This window comes from Egretta garzetta, unplaced genomic scaffold (assembly GCF_000687185.1).
Source record: "Egretta garzetta isolate BGI_Z169 unplaced genomic scaffold, ASM68718v1 scaffold361, whole genome shotgun sequence".
NCBI lineage: Eukaryota > Metazoa > Chordata > Aves > Pelecaniformes > Ardeidae > Egretta > Egretta garzetta.
Window position 1 is genome coordinate 1,037,879 of NW_009258688.1, and position 23,228 is coordinate 1,061,106.

At 37.5% G+C, this 23,228-nt stretch overlaps 1 protein-coding gene across 1 annotated transcript in view; it reads left to right on the top strand.

Moving 5' to 3' along the window:
- TRIP11 (thyroid hormone receptor interactor 11) overlaps positions 1–18,684 on the top strand; it is a 32,442-nt gene extending 13,758 nt beyond the window's left edge. Inside the window, 11 exon segments of the mRNA XM_035888725.1 lie at positions 1–95; positions 2,300–2,440; positions 2,660–2,853; positions 3,993–4,156; positions 4,483–4,586; positions 4,915–5,014; positions 10,866–10,947; positions 11,758–11,872; positions 12,412–12,534; positions 13,389–13,536; positions 15,670–18,684. The exon segment at positions 1–95 is cut by the window's left edge and continues 36 nt beyond it. Coding sequence (XP_035744618.1) covers positions 1–95; positions 2,300–2,440; positions 2,660–2,853; positions 3,993–4,156; positions 4,483–4,586; positions 4,915–5,014; positions 10,866–10,947; positions 11,758–11,872; positions 12,412–12,534; positions 13,389–13,536; positions 15,670–15,878 — 1,475 coding nt within the window. The 3' untranslated portion in view covers positions 15,879–18,684.
- Positions 18,685–23,228: the final 4,544 nt, after the last annotated feature.

A 23,228-nucleotide genomic window follows, 5' to 3' on the forward strand; every position in this document is an offset into this window, starting at 1 on the left:
AATTTTCAATGATGCTGAAAGAGAAGGAGTTTGAGTCTCATTCAATGAAAGAAAAAGCACTTGCTTTTGAGAAGCTGTTGAAAGAAAAAGAACAGGTATGTGCATTCATATTTACGAATATTTTTTTTTAAAATTAGTCACGTGGTAGTGTATTTTTATGTATATGTAGCCATCAAAGTTCGCCTGAATCAATTTGTGACTCCTTACTGCCTTACACTACAACAACGTTAAGAAACTAAAAGTCAGCAGGTAAGTGGTTTACAGTGTTAACTGTGCAGCCATAAACTACATTTTTAATTTATTTGGAAATTGTTCATTTACTGAACAACTGCTTAATATTTTCCTTTGGCCCTGTTGTCCATTAAGTGCCCTATATTACTTTTATACTGTACAGTGCTCAAACTTCTGCAGAGTTGGCCAGCAGGACTGATTTTCCAATGTGCTTTCCTCTAGTGTTTGTCATTCCAATGTGATTGCTTCACAACATCCCTGTGAGATGGATGGGTTTATGTATTGCGCTTTTATAGCTGGAGAAACTCCACTGAAAAAAAAAATTAGACAAGCTAAATTAATCATAGAATCATTTGACTCATCTGGGTTGGAAGGGACCTTAAAAATCATCTAGTTCCAACTCCCCGCCACAGGCAGAGAAACCTTCCACAAGACTAGATTGCTCAAAGCCCCATCCAACCTGGCCTTGAGCATTTCCAGGGATGGGGCATCCACAACTTCTCTGGGCAGCCTGTTCCAGTGCCTCGCCACCCTCAGTTCTCTTTGAAGCATTTTCAAACTACCAACTAAATCTGCAATGTAATGTATTTGGAAAAGCAAAATATGAATTGCATTTAACAATATGAGTCTTTTTAAATTTATCATTTGGAAGTCTTGACTTTGATATAATGTGTGTGACACAGCTTGACATTGGGCAGATGTTTATCTCTGCTCATAGTAGAGGTTTCCCTATCCTGTTCTAAAGAAATAATGTAGAATTACAGTGAGAAGTCCTATTGTCTCAAAGTATAGCTACATTGTGAAAAATAGCTTTGAATTACTATTGGGAATTTCTATGTTCATCAGTCTTGCCCATATAAAAATACTAATACTTTACAAATTCACACTCCTACTATTTTGTGTTGTGTGTCTTGGTTTTGGTGGTGGTGGGTTGTTTGTTTGGGTTTTTTATTGTAACTTGTGGAAGTGTGCATTGTCTGGCTAGATTCTCTGTGTTGCGTGCCTTCTGTCCTGCAGACATTCACTCACTGGTGGCTTTCAGTTTCACAAGCACAGAACATTTTTCTTGCACAAATTGGAGAAGTTCCTGTTACACACTTTGTGTTTGCCATGGAGAACTAGGAAAAATAGTACTCAAACAATTTTGTATTTTGTGTGTGCATCAGAAGATAACACTACATAAAAAGAGAAGGTTTGCCTGCAGGTTTATGTTTCTATGGCAAACAGAATTTTTTATATTCAGTTTGATTAATAAAAACGAATAATTGAAGCTCATAAGTATTAGTGATAAAAACAAAGACTGGTTTACTTGTATCCAACATATTCAATAAAGTTACTGCTTTCAACATACAAGGCAAGGTAAAGAACATGCTGGAAAGTTTCAAATAACTGAAAATACATTCATGTGTACATGTGAATTCTGTGTAACTGACATACTCACACTTGTCTTTTATGTTCTAATGTAAAGTTGTAGTAACTTGCATGTAAGTCGGAACACTACTCATTGAAATTTGTCATCTGAAAATGTGATGGACATTGCTGTGATTCATTGAAGGCTAATCTTTGAGAGTGAGGTCACCTTAGGGTTTGTTTTTAAAGATTTCTTCATGTGTTTAGTCGTCTTAAGTTCAGGCAAGCTGACCTACCTACCATCATACCCGTTGATGCTTTACATGTGCATGGCCTAATGAGTGGGCATCACAGAGAATAGATTCCAAACACTGGGAGAAAAGTGACACTTTCAAGAATACAAGTGTCTGAGGCACTTTGTACATAATACATATCTCTCATCTAAAGCTAGGTAGGTATCTCTTCACAGCAGCCAGTTAAGGCAATGCATCTGTATACTGTCTTTTAGCAATAACTTCTACTTTGTCTTGTAACGTATGAGTGAAATAACTTCAAAATAATACTTACCCTGAATGTTTTTCGGTGGTGCAGAGCCATGGGTGTCCTGCCCTTTTCCTTGTCAGATCAGTATTGTCTTTAGGCTCTTCTGGGCAAAGACTGTTTCTCCTTCAGTAAAACTATTTGCTGCATTTTATATACTTGCTTGTGTCTTCAACAGGGCAAGACAGGAGAATTGAATCAACTGTTACATGAAGTTAAATCAATGCAGGAGAAGGCTGTTACTTTTCAGCAAGAGAGAGACCAAGTCATGGTAGCACTCAAACAGAAGCAAATGGAGAGCAGTGCCCTGCAGAGTGAGGTACACCACTAAATAATTTACAGTTGCAAGAAATAAAAGAAAAAACAATAAGAAATTGCATCTATAATATTTTCTGGATTATTTTTGGTAGCAATCACTTGTAAGAAGTATTTAAAATTGATACACATGCAATGTGCTTCAGTGGACATGTTTTATGTTTGCTTAAATTATTTTTGTGAAAGGTGATAGTGCAAGCCACTTAAGGTATGTTCTACACAGATACAGCATTTGCGTGAGAAAGAGCAGCGCCTGAATCAGGAACTGGAGAGGTTACGTAATCACCTTTTAGAAATGGAAGACTCTTACACACGAGAAGCTTTAGCTGCAGAAGACAGAGAGGTCAAGCTAAGAAAGAAAGTTTTGATTTTGGAAGAAAAACTCGTGTCCTCATCTACTGCAGTGGAAAATGCCAGGTAGTCTTTTTAATTTATACAGCAGTGGCATTGGCTGTAAATATCACAGTTAGCTAGACTGGTACTGGTTTTAACTTATTCTTAAGTCAAGGCTTCATTCAGTTTGAAAGAGTCTTATTTGATACACTTTGATGCACAGGTGTGACTGTCATGCTTTGTGAATTGCTTTCAAGACAAGTATACATCCTAACTTTATACCTGATACCGTGAAAGTATACACTGCTATAAGCTTCTTTTCTTAGCGTGTGTATACATAAAGCAAGGTGCATTGAAGTTCTCATAGGTAGCAGAATCTGGGAGGCTAGAGCCCATTGTAGGTTTTTTTAATATATTTTCCATAATCACGTTTTTCAGCCAGGACAATGAAGACCCAAGTATTAAAATTACTCAATGCCTATCTTGATTGCTTTAATACTCTTTTATTTAAAGGAATCTTGGTTACTTTGGGCAAAAGAATTCTTTTTTTCAACTTACTACAGTTGTCCAAATAAACAAGTATTTTAATAAAAAAATATGTATGTGGCTGCAGTCTGTCTTTTTTTCTTTAAGTGCCAAAGATGGATTCTGCTCTTAACATTCTCAGCAAAGAGATTTCTGAGCTGAGCAGAACCTAATACATGCTCTTAAAAAAAGACTGGCATGGGAGTAAATCAGGTTCATAATGTTTTTGCATAATGGGAAGTTAAATGGGGCATTCAGTGGGTCGGTATGGAGCAAGGTATACTGAGTTCTTGGAGACTGGCTTTAAAAGTAAAAATTGGTAGAAAGACCTACTGATTCATATAGTAATTGAAGCAGAAAATTAGCAGGTTAAAGATTCTTTTTTTGGTAAAGATGCTGTTACAATAATGAACAACAAAGACTAGTTTTTTTCTTTTCTAATGCACTTAAAACAAAGGTTTGGGGGGGTTGGGTTTTTTTTGATTGCCAAAATTTTACTACCAGACTTATTTAAAATCTGTTGTTAGGTTGGTTTTTGTTGTATTTTTTTTTAAAGAGGACTCAGTGGGAAAAAAATGCCTTCATTTTTGTAAATTGAGCTGAAGAATGAAGGATAGGCTATTTTTGCTGGTATTTAATTTTCTCTGTGATAACTTCTGTTATTGTCTTCATAAATAATGTATTTTATTTTCATTAAGTCATCAAGCCAGCCTGCAAGTTGAATCTTTGCAAGAGCAATTAAACCTGGTTTCCAAGCAGAGAGATGAAACTGTGCTACAGCTCACCGTCTCACAGGACCAAGTGAAGCAATATGCATTGTCACTGGCCAACCTGCAGATGGTACTAGAGCAATTCCAACAGGGTAAGTTTTGTCAAGAAATAGCAAAGATTGCAACAGGAAGTTTTCAGCTGGGATAGTTACCATATTTTGGGGCTTTTTACATATTAGTTACCTGGTTTTCTTTTTGAGAGCTTGAATTTCAGAATCTGTTATCTTTTAAAAAACTTAAAGAAAACAATTCTGGCCCTGTGAAAACTGATGGTCCGTATCCCATTTATAAAATTTAAATTCCACCTCTACCTCATGAAGACCAGGTATGATAATGCTGAGGTTTTGCAATTGTGTATCTCAGAAAGAGTTACATGTTGTGAATCAAGATTTCTTGTTTTGTATTTTTAACCCTTTAGAAGAAAAAGCGATGTATTCAGCAGAGCTGGAGAAACACCAAAAACAGACTGCAGAATGGAAGAAAAAAGCAGAAAACTTAGAAGAAAAAGTTGTATTGCTGCAGGTGGGCTGAATAATGAAATTGAACCCTATGAAACTGAATGCTAATTCTTGACTGAATTTTTTGTTTATAAATGCTGTGTTACTGTCTAAGCATACATCAAGTTATATGATTTTTTTCTGTTCCTTGGAAGAGAGGGGAGCACTAAAAGAAGGTCAGCAAGGTAGCATTCCTCTGCTGAGCATCCATCTTCTGAGGATGCTTACAACCCAGTTATTTTAAAGAACAAGTGATTGAAATCTCTGCATCTGTTATGTTTGACCTGTGTTGTATTAGCATAATAGTGAACTACCTCGCTTCTCTTTTTGTTCCTTTCTTGCCCTCTATTCAGGAAAGTTTAGGAGAGGCGAATGCTGCACTGGATGCAGCATCAAGGCTTACTGAGCAGCTTGACATCAAAGAGGAGCAGATTGAAGAGCTTAAGAAAGAAGGTAACTAAGTTTTTTTTTATCTCTGCTTAAAACATTCCAAGCAGCTGAGGAGACAATGTACTATTCCTAGAAACTTACCAAAATTCATCTCTTATGGGGAAAAGAGTAATTCTGTGCCACCTTTTCAGGACTTCTTGTTTATAAAGCAAGTTTGAAAAAGTGTGTTTACCTTCTGTTAGGGATCTTTCTCAAAAGAAAGCTCTGTAGTAGTAGGGGTACATCCCCCGTAATTACCATAGCCCTTGATTTAGCTCTTTTTAAAAAAAGTTTGTGAATAACAAATGTCAGATTTTCCAAAGTAACTACCTACTATATTTGAAACAGACATAGGAATACAGTGAGGTAGAGAGAAAGGGTGTGCTGCTGGTAGGAGATGTAGGGGGAGCAGCTCTTGAACAATGTGAGACTGTTTGAAGAGATTATGTGGAAGGTCTTGGACACATCGATAGATTGTATTTTTAGATCTCATTTCAAATAAGCTTCTTGATTGCTCATATTTAGAAAGATGCCTTTCATATTGTTCTCAGATTAAGTACTCTAATATTTGATGAAAGTTATTAGTTTGGATTTGAGGACAAAACTTGGCCAGATGGTAGACCAGAAGAAACAGTTTTGAAAAGGAAGAGTATTTATGGTGAGGGTGGTCAAACATTGGAATAGGTTGCCTAGAGACATGGAGTGTCCATCCATGGAGATACTCAAAACCCAGCTGGCCACTATCCAGGACAGCCTGCTGTAGATGACCCTGCTTGAGTAGAGGGTTTGGACTAGCTGATCTATAGGTCCCTTCCAACATAAATGCTTCTTTGATTTTGTGATTATGTGAATGTTTTGGGGTGGGATTTTGGGTGGGTTGTTTGGTTTTTTGTTTTATTTTTTTCTGTCTTCCTGATATCACTGAAACATGAATTCTGTCCTTTTCTTTCATAAGCACATTTAGCATTAAACTGTAGGAAAGCCTAAAGAGGCAGAATAACCTTTTACTAAAAACTAATACCATTTAAATGTATTTGTTTTATGCTTTATGCTGTTTAGTCCAATCAAATGGAAAAAATGAAGGGCAATTTCTATACAGTCTGTATGAGTATCAAACATCAGTAAGATTATAAGCTTAGAGACTCGTGGAGGTGACAGAATAGCTGTATGAGTAACATAAGGTCACTTTTTTTCATTAATTAATTAATTTTAGTTTTCATGAGAAAAGAGTCATAGCATTAGCTAAAGCAGGATTTAGGACTAACAATTTTGCTGGATTTCTGTACTTAGATCTCAGCCCTGACTTGTAATTTTGTCCGCAAAGTTTTGTTGAACCAAGAGGGAAAATTACTTCTCTGTGTCTAGTGCCATGACAGTTCTGATATGGGTGAACTTACAGTAGCTACTGCTGAGGGAACATTAGGCTTTTTTTTTAATTATCTTCACCTGCCGTTTCCTCCTCCATTTTCCCAACTATGGTCAGGCTTTCACTGAACCCATGGGAAAAACCTAAAATCAGAGGAAAAATTGTGATTGGTCCCTGAAGCAGCTCTAAAAAGGGAGCTTGAAGAGGTTTGCTCACTCTCTGTGGTTACAGCTCTTACTCTCTGTAGGGTTTTTTTGTTTGCTTTTTTTTTTTTTTCTACCCCATGTCTGTGGGAAATTTTCGGGTGAGTGCCTTTAAGGCTTGCTGGGGGAAGACCTGGAACACAATCTCTCCTGGATGCAGTGGAAACTCTTGTTCTGAACATACACAACTAATAATTGCTATAAATTTTTAAATTATAATTTATCTTACTCTTGTAATAAGTTATATTTTGTTAAAGCATACTTGCTTATGATCAAATAGTTGATGTGAAAAGTCATTTGAAAGTCTTCACAATTTCCACAAGAACTCTACCAAAAAAAAAAGTTACAACTTTTCTACTACGTAATTGAATGTGTACTTAAATTTAGTTGTGTCTCGGTGCTATTTGGCATCCAAGTGGGCATCACAGGAGTGCTCCTGGAGTTCACATATGAATTTTACAAGCTAAATTAAATTTCAAGCTGCTATATCAATGTACAACTGAATACTGATTTGTGTGTGAATTGACTGATCCGTGTATCTCTGTGAATGTCTGTAGTGAGAGACAGCAACAGTTTTCAAACACCCTGGATTGAAATTAACTTTGGCATAGGCAAATATGGGACTCTCAAATGAGGAGCTGCTCTTTACTACTTAATTTTGATTGTAAACCTTTGCATATGAAAGCAGGAGGGGTTTGAACTTTGAGAGAAAACCAAATCTCAGTATTTCATCAAGCTATGTTGCATTGCAAGCAATTTACTTGTTGAAAAAATTGAAAAGCGATTGTTGCATAAAGGAAATGGCACATTAATGTTGTTGTAGAGTAAATCATGTTTTTTATTGGAAAAAAAAAAAGAGACCGCTCATTCTTGTCTATTTACACAAGAAAACATATAATGTCTTATTGAAAATTGGCCAAATACATTCCCAGACACAGTTTCGTTGGCCAAATCTTTTGAACGATTTCTTTATGGATTTTTTTGGCAGAAGAAGTGATTTTAAGGGAAAAGCATAAGATGTACCAGATGCAGTTTTCTGGATTGCCATAAATGGTTAACAAATTGTTGGAGACTGTTGTAAACGTCTGGTTTACAGCAGTCCATGCTGAATTTTGGCTCGGGTCTTTTTTGTTATTCAGTCTTTTCATAGACACAAAGTACATGTTTAAGTCCTTTTCAACTGTAAGATTCTATTTTAGAAGGAAATATTCCATTTTAAAAATATGTTTAATGAGAGAGTTGTATAGTCACTGTGGGTGGAATATAGCTGTGTAGCTGTCCTTAAAAGTTGGTCCTCTTTGATATGAAATCTTTTTACCAGGAAAAAATAGAAAACAACAGTAACATTTCATTTAAATTATGAATACATTTGTTTTAAAATTCATCATGTGAATAAAAATTGAAAAGGAAACTTGTGATGGACTTGCTTTGTAGAGCAATAGCAACAGCATGAAATTTACTTGAAACTTGTTTTCAGGTGCTGTTTGTTTATCTTTGTGGCATTAGTAGTTTAACTTTTTCTTTTACTCTATGGAGACCCAAATAACAACTCAACTTCATGTATGGTCCTGCAAGTGTTATCATTCCGTAATTATATTGCAAATGTTTTCCTTCAAGTTTTGGAGTCCTATTTAGCCACATATACAAAGTAGCATAATTTTAAGTAAGTTTAAACCTTGAAGCCAGGGATTAATTCTCCTGTGCCTCACCCTTGTATTTTGAGAGAGAGGGTGCTGAAGAGCAGTCACATTACTGGAATGGATTTCAGTGCATATGGATGTAGTTGTTACAAGATTTATTGTTGTATAATATATATAACTTTGTTTGTTTTTTAACTTGTTTTGAATGAGCTTAATTCTTATGTTCCTTGAATAAGAATTTTCCCAGCATGACACTAGTTAGTTCTACTCTGTACTCTCTAAATTTCATATTTGTGAAGTAAAATGTTTATATAAAGATGTGGAGTATTTAAACAGGACATACTAGGCTGTATCCATTTCACAGCCTAGTTCTTTGATGTATATCAACGAAAACTCTGTGCAGTTTCTCATGGAGTTATTGGTGTTAATTGAGAACCATGTTGTGTCAACATAGTTGTGGCATGCATTTATTAAAGACTGCAAGTCATGTGGAAACTCGAGTGGAATGTTCTTCATGCATCCCAGATGATTTTAAGGGTGTAAAAAATTTGTAAAAGCCACTTTCCTTACAAAGATGTTGAAGCTTTTTAGAAATTAACTACAAGACAGATACAAGAAAAAGTGTATTTTCTGTGGGTTTTGTTTTTTAAATGAAGCACTTTTAATTAGCATGAGCCCAAGAAGTGTTAAAATGGTAGGAAAATTAAGTTTGATTGGCGGTTTTTCTATAGGATTTGAAGATAAGCATTCAACCTTATAGAGGGAGAGGAGAAAAAGCTGATCATCTTATATAACTGTAGGGTAGAGTAGGTCTTCATATGGACAGTCCATGTTATATTTGTCAAGCTTTTTTACTTGTACAAAAGTACAAGACTTACTTGTACTTTTATTAGGAAAAACATAACTTCAAAGGTAGTAACTTGCAGAACCCCAGTTTGGTGAAAAAATACATTTTTTGCTGTCTTGAGTTGAAGCCGTTTGTAGTTTATGTTCTAAGAATTCTTTGTAACTTGTAATTTTTTTTCTTGTCTGAGAAGATTTTACTGCCAATGTTCTTAAATCCTGTGTTTAGGGATTTAAGTGAAATAAGTTTTGCTAGCACTTTTTACTCTGTGTTTTTTGTACAAGCTTGTGTAGACCTGAACATCAAGTACTTGTATCCAGTTCCTAGCATATCTGGGTTTTTATAAAGAGAAAACGTTGTGCCTTGTTTCCTTACAATCAGACTTGTAAAATATTTATGGCAAGTAAAACTTCTAGGAGAATGTTTTTGGGTTTTTTTTAGGATGGGCTTTATTTTTATGAGTTTTGTGGGAGGTCAGAGGAATACTGAATTACTGACATAGAATGATTGGGGTAGTTGGGTGTTAATTTGTGTTAGTGGAATTTTAGAATTGTAGAGAAGTTGATGCTGTGAAATTATTGGGCAAGAGTAAATATAACAATATCATGCTATGGCTCCTTTTAATGACATGTGCAACTACATTTGTATCTCCCTCATTAAACACTGAGGTCATAAGGCTCAAGTGTGTAGATAGTAGAGAAATCATTGTTTAAGGTCAGGAATTTAAGACAGCTGAAAAGTTATAGCACTAGTGAATGCAGAATTTAAACTCCTCTCTTACTCTTCTAGTAGTTCCTGTTTCAGGTTTGTGGAGAGGAAAAGTAGGGTCCTTTGTGTAGGCCAAGAATGTCATTATCGGTGTTGTGATGTCCCAGATGAACAGACTTCATTGCAGCCACTACAGAACAGTATCAGAACTTGGAGTCAGAGTGCAAAAAAAGGCAGAAAATCTGTGTAGTGACTTGTAGCACACCCCTAGACAACCTCTTATTAATTAAGTGAATAGGCCAGTATTATAAGTTAATTTGCAGGCCATAGTGTGTGCCAGAAAGCGTGTGCCGTTTCCCTCTCAGTTTTGTCTTTGGTTCATGGTAGCTGTAGCATTTCATCTCTGCCAGTTTTATCGGAATGTTTGTATTTCCAAACGTATGGGGAATCTTGCATAAATCTCTGCAGAGCCTTTCTTGCCAGTATACGGACTCGTGAAGCACAGCACTGGTTCTAGGATGCATCAGTGTGTCCCAGCATGCTGTTTCAAGAGCTTGCGTCAGTTAACAGGAGCAGGAAAGGTCCTAACAGAAGAGACCCACAAGTTACTGATGTTGCTGTGGCTGGTAATTCTCCTGGGAGACTGGAGAACTCCTTAGTGCTTCAGGGCTGTAGCAACCTTATAGCAGCAGAATAGCTGGGTTTAGGAAATATTTGAGATTAAGTACTGCGATCAAAAGACCTGATGCCAACATGCAGTTTGGTCAGATTATGAAAAAGATTCCCGCTGCAGGACTGTAGACCTTGATCAAGAGTTTCTTTCCAGTTCTGTATTATCCTAGGTGGAACAAAGCCGTTCATCAGACCTTCTGCAATTGTTTTATTTTCTGTGTGTTCCTGTACTTTAGCATTGAGTATTGTTCCAGAAATTTTAGCTTATGATTTCAAATAATAATCACTTATTAAATTGATACTTTTTATAAAAAATTAAGCTATTTTAAAAAAAAGCACCATAACAATATTAGCAATTTTTTTTAAGTATGTATTAATAATAAGTTTTCCAACAAAGTTTCAAAGTTTCAATTTTTATTTGCTGTGACATAACACTTTCTAGGTGAGATCAGAAGAGAAATGTTAGAAGATGTACAGAATAAACTAATGAATCTTATGAACAGCACAGAAGGAAAAGTGGACAAGTAAGTCTTTAATGAAAGGCTTGGTATATATTTTTGGGTTTTATTCCTCACAATGTACAGATATGTTACTAACACAGCTGCAAGAGTAGTACACAACTGGGCTTCTGTATGTGATCTTGTAATTATACTTCGATTATTTTGACATTTTTCAGTTGCTTGGTGGTTGTAAATAGTAATTTTGATTAGTAAAACCCATGTGTACGTAAATTTGGATTACTGGTGTGTTCTGTAAGTAGAAGTGCACTTCAATAGCATGAGCTCTGCAAATGGAGATAAGTTCTTAATGAACATCTGTTATAACGTCTAGAGGTGTGAACAGCAAGCCCTTTCATGTAGGTAGCATCACCGTGATGTTGTGTAACACTCTCTTCCTTGTTTGTTTTTTTTTTTTTTCTCTCCTTCTGTTTACTTGTTAGAAACGAAATGGGGATAGGCAAATGGGTTCCCTTGTCCCCTTATGTCTTGATTTGGGACTGCACATAAGTATCTGTTTAAACGCTCTTCTGAGTCAAGATCTTAGATAAACATTTTCCCCAGTTGTAGTACTTAAAACTTGCTCATGTACAATTCAGTTTCACCTTACTGCATACAAGATTTCTAATACTGACCAAATTGACACTTAGTGTATAAGAAATGTTATAACTTGTAGGGGAAGGAAATTGGTGAGGTATCCTTGTAGTTCCTTGTATTAGATTTGTTTATTTGAATTATTGTAAATTAGGCAAGAGTTTGAGGAATAAATGCATCAATATTACAGTATCAACTGTTAGGTAAGAGCAGGTTGTGTAACAAGCGTCTTTTGTTCTGCAGGCTCCTGATGAGAAATCTCTTTGTTGGACATTTTCATACTCCAAAAAATAAACGTCATGAAGTGTTAAGGTTAATGGGAAGTATCTTGGGAATAAAAAAGGAAGAACTCGATCAGGTAATACTTCACAGAAAACCAGACTTCCTTTTTTATTTGCGGTATCTGTACCTGAAAATACAATGGCTTGCTGCTAAACGTGACTGTCCCTGTACTTCTTGTGGGGAAGTACGTTTTTTGTTGTCTTGTCTGAATTCACTTTTTATGTGGGACATGCTGATCTTAATGGAATCTTTTGATAACATTATTTTAATAGAATGGATCTCACTTTGCTGAGGAATGCTAATGCAGAAAGGAAGGGGTTTAACTTCGTGCTGTTGGGTATAATAGCTGTAATGTGTCAGTTACAGAAAAGTTCTATATATACCACTAGGTATTGTGAAGAATGTGGGGCTTATATTTTTAAATAGGGAGACATGTTTTTAGACTGCTAGTCTTTGGGAGGCAGACAATAAAGTTTTGACAGTAATTGAAGTTTTTGTTTATCTGTAGGTTTCCCACATAGTTATGGTGAATAAATGTAATGAGCACAATGTTACAGTTTATTTTATCTGCTGCTTTATTTTTGGTTTCCTAACTTTTTTTTTAATACTGTCTAGTTATTGTCTGAAGACCAAAGAGGAGTTACAAGATGGGTGACTGGCTGGCTTGGTGGAGGAGCTGGGTCAAAGAGCGTCCCTAGTACACCTTTGAGGCCAACTCATCAGAACATTTTTAATAGTGTAAGAATTAATAGTGCGTCCTCTGTGTTTGAGTGGAAAAAACAGGGCAGTTGCATATTAATGCTGAAGTTCCATTCATCAGTATATTGAGCTTCATTTACTGATGTTACTGTATCTTGCATTATGCGTTTGTTTTGTGCAACTGCTTTGGCATAAGTTGTTTTGGTTTTTTTCTGCACTAAATAAATACATAGACACTGATGAAAATTGTACGATACTATATGTTCCACTGGTTCCTAGGATCACTGACTTCTTATAGTATGGACTTATCTTGCAACCTGACAATGCTGGAGGTTAAGTAAATGGGGGAGTCTGGAATTCTGCAATAGTCAACAGTGTAGGAGACTATGATGTTGTATTTTGATGTCTGTGTTCCCATATATCCTTTTAAATTTCATTTGAAAAGCTTTCTGAGCTGCTGAAGTTAGTGCCTCTTATGTACCACGTAGAAAATGGATATTAAACCCTTCAAATACCGCAAAGCAACAGTTCTTATAGCATGGTAGCATAGCATAGCAGGAAATACTGCAATGTCAGTAGCAGCATGGGATTCTTGAAACAATTGGCTTAAATCAGTAATGGAACTGTGCTGGAAGTATGTGTGTTTTCTTTAGGGTTTATCAATTTCACATAAGTACTACTTACTGAGGCAACAAAGAACTGTGTATTTTGAAAATAAATTTTGTTGTCACTCACTAAGGACTACCTAGTACCAGGTACTTAGTACTGAGTACCAATACAAAATTCTTTGGAGGCTGTTTTACAGCTTTTTGTTTGATGTACTTATGTATTTTTAACTTACATACTTATCAACAGAGCATCAGTAAAATATAGTAACTAGTATCTTCTTGTAGTCTTTTTCAGAATTGTTTGTGAAATTCCTTGAAACAGAATCTTGCCCCAGCCTTCCTCCACCCAAGCTCTCTGTTCGTGATATGAAACCTTTAGGAGCAGCAGGAACTGTTGAAACTAGCAGTACTCCATCCAACAGTCAAATGCAAGGTAACATTTGAAGGAAAATTTGAACCTTGACACAGAACATAAATAACTAAAGGTAGAATTTTCAAAGGGATTTCAATGATTCTGTACTTTGTCACTTGTGAACTATGAATTTGATTTCTTCCTGCCCCCCAATTTCCTTTTTTTTCTCTTTTTTTTTTTTTTTTTTTTTCTTTCTTCCCCTGCTCTTCCTTCCCACTGCTTCTATACCCTGCTTCCAAAACTCAGTTACAGAAGATTAGAGGGACCAAATTCCCTTTGATATGGAAGAGTTTTAACAGCACCTGTTAAAGTCAAACAGATGCTGTGCAGACAACTCTATACAGTGTATCAGTGAACCCAGTCCTGATTTTCAGCATCCCTATTGATCAGCTTGGGTCTCACTGAGTGAAGAATGTGAGGAATACCAGCCTTCTAGTGCCTCTCTGGTATGTAGAACCTGGTTGCTCAGAGAGGGCTGAGATAAAATCGGTTAAGCATATGGCCTGATTGGAAATTTCTGTAAGCTGTGCATGAGTGTTAACTTTGATTTTTCTAAGGCAGAGAACAATTATGCTTATATTATGTATGTTGAAATTAATACACTTGTCAAAGTAAGTAAGATCCAAATCTTCAGTTTAACTGATTGAGTTTGTACTTAATTTTTTACGTGCATTTAAGACTTCGTCTTCATACAGTCCTGTTGATTTGCAGAAGCTGGTTTTGATTGAAACTTTTTACCTGTAAACTCCAAAAGAAACCCCACTGCGCCTCCAACCCCCAAAACCTATGTATTGTATAGATCTACAGAGAGAGACATATATGCTAACAAATCCTCTTTAAATTCACCTAAAGTAGTTGGGTGTTACAAAGTATAAATGTCTACTGTGACATACCAATTTATCTCTGAAAGCTGTATTTATTTATTTTTTTTAATAAACCTAAATTAAGTTTAATTTTCTTTTTACTGTTCTTTCTTGTAGTATAACAGTAATATAATAGGTAAAGTACCTGTTTTACTTGGCATAAAAACAATTTCCTTGTCTGGAAGAACAAAATTCTTGGGGTTTTTATCTATTTAGGAGCTAAATTGCTGGTTTATAAGACTGAACACCCATTATATGTATATCCCTTTAATTGTTTAGGTGTTTTAAGTTTTTTTTATTCCTAGAAATAAACCATATGGTAGCAGTTTTCAAGTGCTGGAGACAAATGTCAGTATAATATCCACACATTGATGAGAATTAGGATGTTTACATGATGAAAGACCTTTTTTAAAACAGAAAAAATCTGAATAAAATCACCTATCTAAACAATTAGTATGATATGGGAATGTCAGTCTAGTTTCTGCTCTAATCTGGTGTAGGAACCTTGAGAACAGGTTACATCTGGAGCTGAGTGAAGATTTGATGGGGGAAACTGAGGGAAGGGCGAGTTATTGTTAGATTTTAAAAAGTTAATTAATATTTTTCTTTATTAAAACTAAAATTTTGTTAGAATTTGACTAATGAGCAAGTATTAAGTTTTGTCTCAAGACTAAATTGTGACTCACTGTCCGTGATGTTTATGTACAGCGGTTTTCTTGGGGCTGATCCTGGGGAAGCTGTGCCAATACGCCGTGGAGTGGGAAACCTACTTGTGTGCTGCATTGCAGTGTGTGCACAACAGCCCTTGCGCTTTTGCATAGATGCTAGAGTTAATGTGACAGATATTTCATGTCTGTCATTGCACGTGTGAAGTGAACCTTGGCAAAGGGTGTTCGTGTTGCCTGTCACAGAGCTGTATAGATTTTTTGGGGTAGCCTGAGCTGTTAACTGAATTTCAGCTGCCAAGGAGCACGATGTGGTTGGCAGGTCCTGGGATTGCCCTCATCTTAAGTCAGTCTTGTGGCCTGAAGTGTAGGAATTGTTCAGCAAAAGAAGCAGTGGCAGATGAGATTCAAGATGAGAGAAGATAGAGATAAAAAGTCTGAGAGCTTCTACAGTCCATGGCAAGAAGATAGGATTTTCATGTTGCAAAAGTAATAAACAATTTTTGTTTGTGAACAAATGCTGTAAAATTGGCTAGACTTATGAATGCTTTAATGCTTTCTAACAAAGTGGGTTTTTTGTTGGGTTTTGATTTATTTTTGTTGTTTTGGGTTTTTTTGCATTTCAGATTCTGCAGCCTTGGGAACGAGCAGGCGACCAGATACAAATCCATTTTTAGCACCTCGATCTGCAGCAGTGCCTCTTGTAACACCTGCTAGTAGTTCTGGACATCTGCTTATGAAACCTATTTCTGATGCGTTGCCTACTTTTACACCACTGCCGGTGTCCCCTGATGCCAGTGCTGGTGCTGTACTAAAAGACCTCCTAAAACAATAGATGATCTTGTATGAACGTGATGATAGTAGCACTTTAAGGAAAATGAGAACACTATGCTGTATATACTTTACCACAGTGAGGCCTTCTGTAAAAAGTCATGTACTTGTTTGCAATTGTACCTTGCTTTTCTTTTAATTATGAACTAACCAGTGCTTTGGAATGGTGGCACAAATAACTGCCTTCTTTATTAGCAGGCATTCATTTTGGGCATGGGTTAAATCTTAAATTGAGAGGGGGAAAAAAGTCTGTCTTGTTGCTAGATTGTCAGAAGACAAAAAGAATTTTTAAACTCTAGTTATACTCTGAGTTGTTTCAGTTATGCATAGACAGCGTTAATTCTTTGGTGTTGAGATCCATTTTTCCATTAAAATGAGCTGCCATTGGCAGTGGGCCTTCAAGGACCAGAATTTAAAAAAAAAAAAAAAAAAAATCTCCAGCCAAAATTGATCTTAGTTGAGGTGTTCAGTTAATGACACAAACTCCAAAGAGTAAGATGGTGAGCATTTGGGAGTGTGATTATTGAGCAGCTGCAGTCTTCCCACACGTGGCTTATGACATTTACTTAATGTACAGTAGGACATGTATCTCATATTTACAGGATTGGTCACATTTGGGGGCAAATTAAGGCACATTAATCTCTTTTTGCACAATGATTTGACTTCCCGTGTGTCCCCCCTGCCAGCTAATAGCTGCTTTCAGCAGTCAAACCCATCAGCACCAAGGAGTTAACTGGAAGTGAGTGCTTCATTTTCTGGAGGTGTCTATGTGATGAAGAGTGGGATATGTTCACATATATAAAGCCACTGTACTCTTATGGTCTAAGATGTATATTTGAGAGACTTTCTGTCTTGCAGGATTTTGTAGATCTAAATATAGGCTTAAAGCTTGAACATGTGTATAGAATTAAAAGGGAAGAAGATGCTTACTCATCTCAAATATGTAAATAGGTCTTTGTAAGACCAAGGCCAAAGTCAATTATTGTGTAAATTTTGCTGTGATAACTTGTACACTTTTTTTGGCAGGTAAAGAATGAAGTTGCATACTAAAGGACAAAAGTCATTTTGCAAAAGTCATCTTCATAGTGAATCTGAGATAAAACATCTTTGGTTTAAAATGTGTAATTTCTAAATCTTTTTATATGCCATTCCTTGGTTAGTCAGTGTTCAGATAACTGTTGTGCAAGTTCTATATTAGAACTGTCAACCTTTACTTCTCATTTTCATTAAGATCCTGGATTGAATTGTTGTAAGAGTTATATTTAAATAAAATTACTGAAACTTGTACAGAATCAACCAAAATAATGCAAGTGCAAGAAATCTTTGCATTTATTTATGTAGAGGTCAAATAGTGAATTCCTTTTGTTGCCTTGAAATCTAGGGAAGTTCTTTTAATTACGCTATTTACCTTAAGAACTGCTTGAGTCCCTTTTGTCCAGTATGTTAACTTTTCATGGAAGACATGGAAGTGGAATGACCACACTGAATTTTTATTTTAAATTTTTTACTCCATTATAGACAAGGTAATTAATTTGGCAGTTTAATTTCTGAAAGGCTAGCAGCCATGCATAGTATACCAAAGTAAATTCTACGTTATGTAATAAATGTAATGAGAATTTGAAATTACCTCAGATGAGAACACTTAATTTTGGTACTTCAAATGTATATCTCCATTTAAACTGGACTGGAATAGGTACCTTTTTTTTCTATAACAAATATAAAGACAACTGAAATCAGACGGCTTCTGTGCAGTCTCTCTTGTTCTTGTAGTCATGTCTATTTAAGGATATATAGCTGCTTCAGAATAAAATTGCCTTTGGTGAGCCAAAGCAGAAGGAAGTATTTAGTTTTTAAAAATTACATGACTTGCATATTATAAATTACAAGTGGATTCATGCTGCTCACTATACTCTGAATATACTAACTGAGCAGATCTTAACTTTTTGGTGCAAATTTTGTCTTTAATTGCAGAGAACTTAATATGTACTTGTTTCTCTTCCAGGGAGCTTTGTAAATGCCAATAAATAAAACACGGTAAGACCATTTGTTTCTGCATGCTGAAAATCAGCTCCGTTTGTACAATAAGCTATGAGTTTGTGGAGGGAAATCTAAAACCAAGTAAAGGTATTAAAGAACTTCCAAGTTCCTCATTAAGCTGCTTCGGAGAGAAGAAAATCCTGTACAGGAGAGACATATGAGGCTTCAGTCCTTAAGTCCTAGGAGGTCTGCTGGACTATGGAAAAAATCCCCATGGCTTAGAGGTTTCTGTTTTAGGGTTTATTCTACAGCTACGTTGGTGGGTTTTGTTGCTTTGTTAGAAATCAAATGGGCTCTGTGTTTCAGGCAGTACTTTCCCACTGGACAGTGTAGAACTGCATTGCCTTGTTTCTCTCCTTTCTTAGACTGTTTCACAGACTATTATAAACCTTCAAGTTTTGTTTTTATTGAAAGATTAGCAGATATATTTATTCCTCTCATTTTTCTTCTGTGTTTACTTTGTGCTTGAAAACTGTTTCGTATATATTTACCATACCAGTTCCCCACATGTAAGTATGTAACTCCTGTAGCCTATTTTGTTAACTGTGTAGGTCTTTCACACAGCAGCAAGGGGAAAAAATTCTCTGTGGAATTTATGAGCACGTGCAGTAGTTGAAAACTTTCATTCTTCATTTAACTTAGTTCTCTCATCTTGCTTTTGCAAGGAAAAAAGACTATGGTCCTCCTAGTTTTGATCTAACAAGCTGTGGTTATCTTCAGTGATAAGGTAACAATTTTAGTAAGGAATTAATTTTGCAAACTTGATGTAAGGGGGAAAAATAAGAGTTAGGATTTTCTGTTTTCCACTTTAGACTCTTTCATTCTTTCATTTTTTTGCTATTTTTTGCTCATCCTGCATTCTGTGCAAAGAGAAGGAAGTAACTGGTTGATCTTTCTAATTGTTACTGTTAAAGAATGCCCAGGTTGGTTTATTGTTGTTTTGTTTCGGTTATTTTTAAATTAAACTCTCCTGCATTAAACCACTTAGTTGCAGCCATATAATATGTCACATTATAGTAACTGGTGTAGAGTGTTTCTTTACCAAATGTCAGTTCCCAGCCTGCATTTTATTATTGCTTTGTATTCATGTTCTTGACCCATTTTGCTTAAATAGTTATTACTAAGGCAGGCTATCTGGAATATATATAGCAGTGACTGACTGATAAAGTGGAAGAGACAGAATGAAAGTTGCTTGTCTTGTAAGTATTTCACATTATCACATATCTCATGAAAGCTTTTAAATTTTAAGCCTTGATGTCATCTTGCTGCCAGTTTTGATTGCCACATTATCGTATAAAAGTTAAAGAATAATTTTCTCAACTCATTTAATCAGATGTACTTGTAAACTTGATGTTGCATCCTCAGAAACACACCCAGTTTGGGAGTAGATTTAACTAGAATAAAATTAAATTATTCTTGTGTCACCGACTTGAAGAAAAAATGCAAACATTTGTTTAATGTGGACACACATCAGTATACTGTGGAAATAGTAGGGATAACAGCTTCATACACCGTTTCAAACAGAGAAGAGTCTTTGATTTATCTAGACATTCAAACCAAAGTAGTCTTTGTGTCAATATACTTTTGTCAATGTTTTAAAAAAAAACCATAAAAATATATATATAAAAACACACATGCACACACACATTTGGCAGCAGTAGCAGTAAGGCTTGAGGAATTAAAAACATTGTATGTGTTTTATTTTGGCTCCTTTTTTCCACTTCCAGTAAACTTAAGTTTGTTGCTTTGAGTAGTTGTCTTTCAAGTGGGAAGCTTCTAATTGAAGCTGACAGTGTTTCCCTGTTTTTCTAGAGCAGCTGGTGGCTCATGGCCTAGACAGGTGTACAGTTCACTGGGTAAAAAACTGGCTGGGTGGCCGGGCCTAAAGGGTGGTGGTGAGTGGAGTTAAATCCAGTTGGCAGACGGTCACAAGTGGTGTTCCCCAGGGCTCAGTTCTGAGGCCAGTTCTGTTTAATATCTTTATCAATGTTCTGTATGAAGGGATTGAGTGTGCCCTCAGTAAGTTTGCAGATGACACCAAATTGGGTGGGAGTGTTGATCTGCCTGAAGGGAGGGAGGCTCTGCAAGAGGGACCTGGACAGGCTGGATCGATGGGCCGAGGCCCGTTGTATGAGGTGTAACAAGGCCAAGTCCTGGGTCCTGCACTGGGGTCACAGCAACCCTATGCAATGCTACAGGCTTGGGGAAGAGTGGCTGGAAAGCTGCCTGGTGGGAAAGGACCTGGGGGTGCTGGTAGACAGCAGGCTGAATATGAGCCAGCAGTGTGCCCAGGTGGCCAAGAAGGCCAAGTACATCCTGGCCTGTATCAGGAATAGTGTGGCCAGCAGGAGTAGGGAAGTGATCATGCCCCTGTACTCTGTGTGGTGAGGCTGCACCTCGAATACTGTGTTCAGTTTTGGCCCCTCACTCCAAGAAGGACATTGAGGTGCTGGAGCATGTCCAGAGAAGGGCAATGAAGCTGGTGAGGGGTCTGGAGCACAAGTCTGAGGAGCGGCTGAGGGAACTGGGGTTATTTAAGGAAGGGGGTCAGCAAAACCACCGTGGATTTCCAGAGGGCCGACTTTGGCCTGTTCAGAACACTGGTTGAGAGAGTGCCTTGGGAGGCAGTCCTGAAGGGCAAAGGGGTCCAGGAAGGCTGGGCATTCTTCAGGAAGGAAGTCTTAAAGGCACAGGAGCAGGCTGTCCCCATGTGCCGTAAGACAAACTGACAGGAAGATAACCGGCCTGGCTGAACAGGGAGCTTTTGCTGGGACTCAGGAAGAAAATGAGAGTTTACCACTTTTGGAAGGAGGGGCAGGCAACTCAAGAAGATAGTGTAGGTTAGGTCATGCTGAGAGAAAATTAGAAAGGCAAAAGCCCAGCTGGAATTTAACTCAGCCACTGTTGTAAGAGATAACAAAAACTGTTTTTACAAATACATTAACAACAAAAAGGGAGCCAAGGAGAATCCATCTTTTATTGGATGTGGCAGGGAATATTGCCACCAAGGATGAGGAAAAGGCTGAAGTACTTAATGCCTTTTTCACCTCACTCTTTAATAGTCAGACAGTTATCCCCAGGATATTCAGCCCCCTGAGCTGGAAGACAGGGACAGAGAGCAGAATAAGCCCCCTGTAATCCAGGAGGAAGCAGTTAAGGACCTGCTGTGCCACCTGGACACTCACAAGTCTAGGGGGCCAGATGGGATCCACCTGAGAGTACTGAGGGAGCTGGCAGAGAAGCTTGCCAAGACACTCTCCATTATTTATCAGCAGTCCTGGTTAACAAAGGAGGGCCCAGGGGGCTGGAGATTAGCCAGTGTGACACCCATCTACAAGAAGGGCTGGATGGAGGATTTGGGGAACTACAGGCCTGTCAGCCTGACCTCAGTACTGGGGAAGATTATGGAGAGGTTCATTCTGAGTGTGCTCACCAGGCATGTGCAGGACAATCAGGGGATCGGGCCCAGCCAGCATGGGTTCATGAAAGGCAGGTCCTGCGTGACCAACTTGCTTTCCTTCTATGACCAGGTGACGTGCCTAGTGGATGAGGGAGAGGCTGTGGATGTTGTCTACCTGGACTTCAGCAAGGCCTTTGACACTGTCTCCCACAGTATCCTCCTGGAGGAGCTGGCGGCTCGTGGCTTAGACAGGTATACTGTTCGCTGGGTGAAAAACTGGCTGGATGGCTGAGCCCAGAGGGTGGTGGTGAATGGAGTTAAATCCAGGTGGAAGCCAGTTGCAAGGGTTGTCCCCCAGGGCTCAGCTGTGGGCCCAGTTCTGTTTTTTGGCATCATCTTTGTCAATGATCTGGATGAGTTGATTGAATGCGCCCTCAGTTTGCAGATGATGCCAAATTGGGTGGGAGCGTCGATCTGCCTGAGGGGAGGAGGGCTCTGCAGAGGGATCTGGACAGACTGGATCAATGGGCCGAGGCCCATTGTGTGAGGTTTAACAATGCCAAGACGAGAGGAAATGGCCTCAAGTTGCGTCAGGGGAGGTTTTGATTGGATATTAGGAAAAAATTCTTTACTGAAAGAGCATTCAAACATTGGAACGGGCTGCCCAGAGAGGTGGTGGAGTCACACCCCTGGAGGTGTTCAATAAATGTGTAGACATGGGACTTTGGGACATGGTTTAGTAGGCATGGTGGTGTTGGGTTGATGGTTGGGTTGATGATGATCTTGGAGGTCTTTTCCAACCTTAATGATTCTATAACTACCTTTCTTAGAAAATAACATAGAATTACCAGCCTACAATACATTACCAGCCTACATACCAGCCTACATAGAATTACCAGCCTATGGTGTTGTGCTATTATATACTGCTGAATTTATTTGCAGCCCTGCAAAGCTTAAGTATGGAAACCAGCCTTCAATAAAAAAAATAAAGGACTAGACAGCTGCTGGCATTTTATTTAAAGGAAACAATAATTTGTGCATGGTATGTTGTTTACAGCGGTAGCAGCACTGAGTCTTGGACTACTGTGTCTCAAGCTTATAGAAGAGTATGGCATTCTAAATTGCAGTATCTGAAAGCATCACCTACCTAACGCTGAAGTACGTTTTGTAGCAAGTAGTTGTTAAAGCATGTTATCAGCATTAAGCATGCAAGAAATGTGCCTGTTCTTTGCCAGTTGTGTTAGATCTGTTGAAAGGCTAGTTCAGGCAAATTTATTCCAAACTGGGAGTTCATCTGTGCTGCTAAAACTCTCATTTTGCCAAGCAGAAGAAAATTGTATCAAGTAATTAAAGGCTTATTTTCCTTGTAGGAAATAACAATTGGAAGATAACTGTTAATTTTTTCATATGTAAAAGGGGGTATTTATCATTCAATAATTGACCATAGTAAGTAATTTGCGGTCATACTCTGCCGCCTTATTCAGCTTGTGGCATTGTTGGTTAAATGGAATTTATTTTAAAATGTTTGCAGATGTTGTACATCATCCTTGAGCACTGATAGTGAATCTTTCTCTACTCTTGTGTTAAGATAGTCATTAAACAGCTTCTCATAGATTAGATTTTAAAATTAGTATTGGTTGCACTCAAGTTCCTGGCAGTCTATGCCAAAGCTTTTTTTGGTCTGCGATGGTCAGCTAATAAATATTACTGTGAATATCCGCAGTAACACCAAAAACAATTCCCAGGCCTCTTAGGCAGACTGAAAACACCCCTTTTTCTCTATTTGTGGCCATTTAGATTTGAGTTCTTTTAGGCCTTGGGTTCATTGTTGTGGTTTTTCATTTGTGGGGGTTTTTTATTGTTCTTTTTGGGAACCACAGGCAAATGTTTCCCCCTTTGAGGAAACATAGTGCAGTT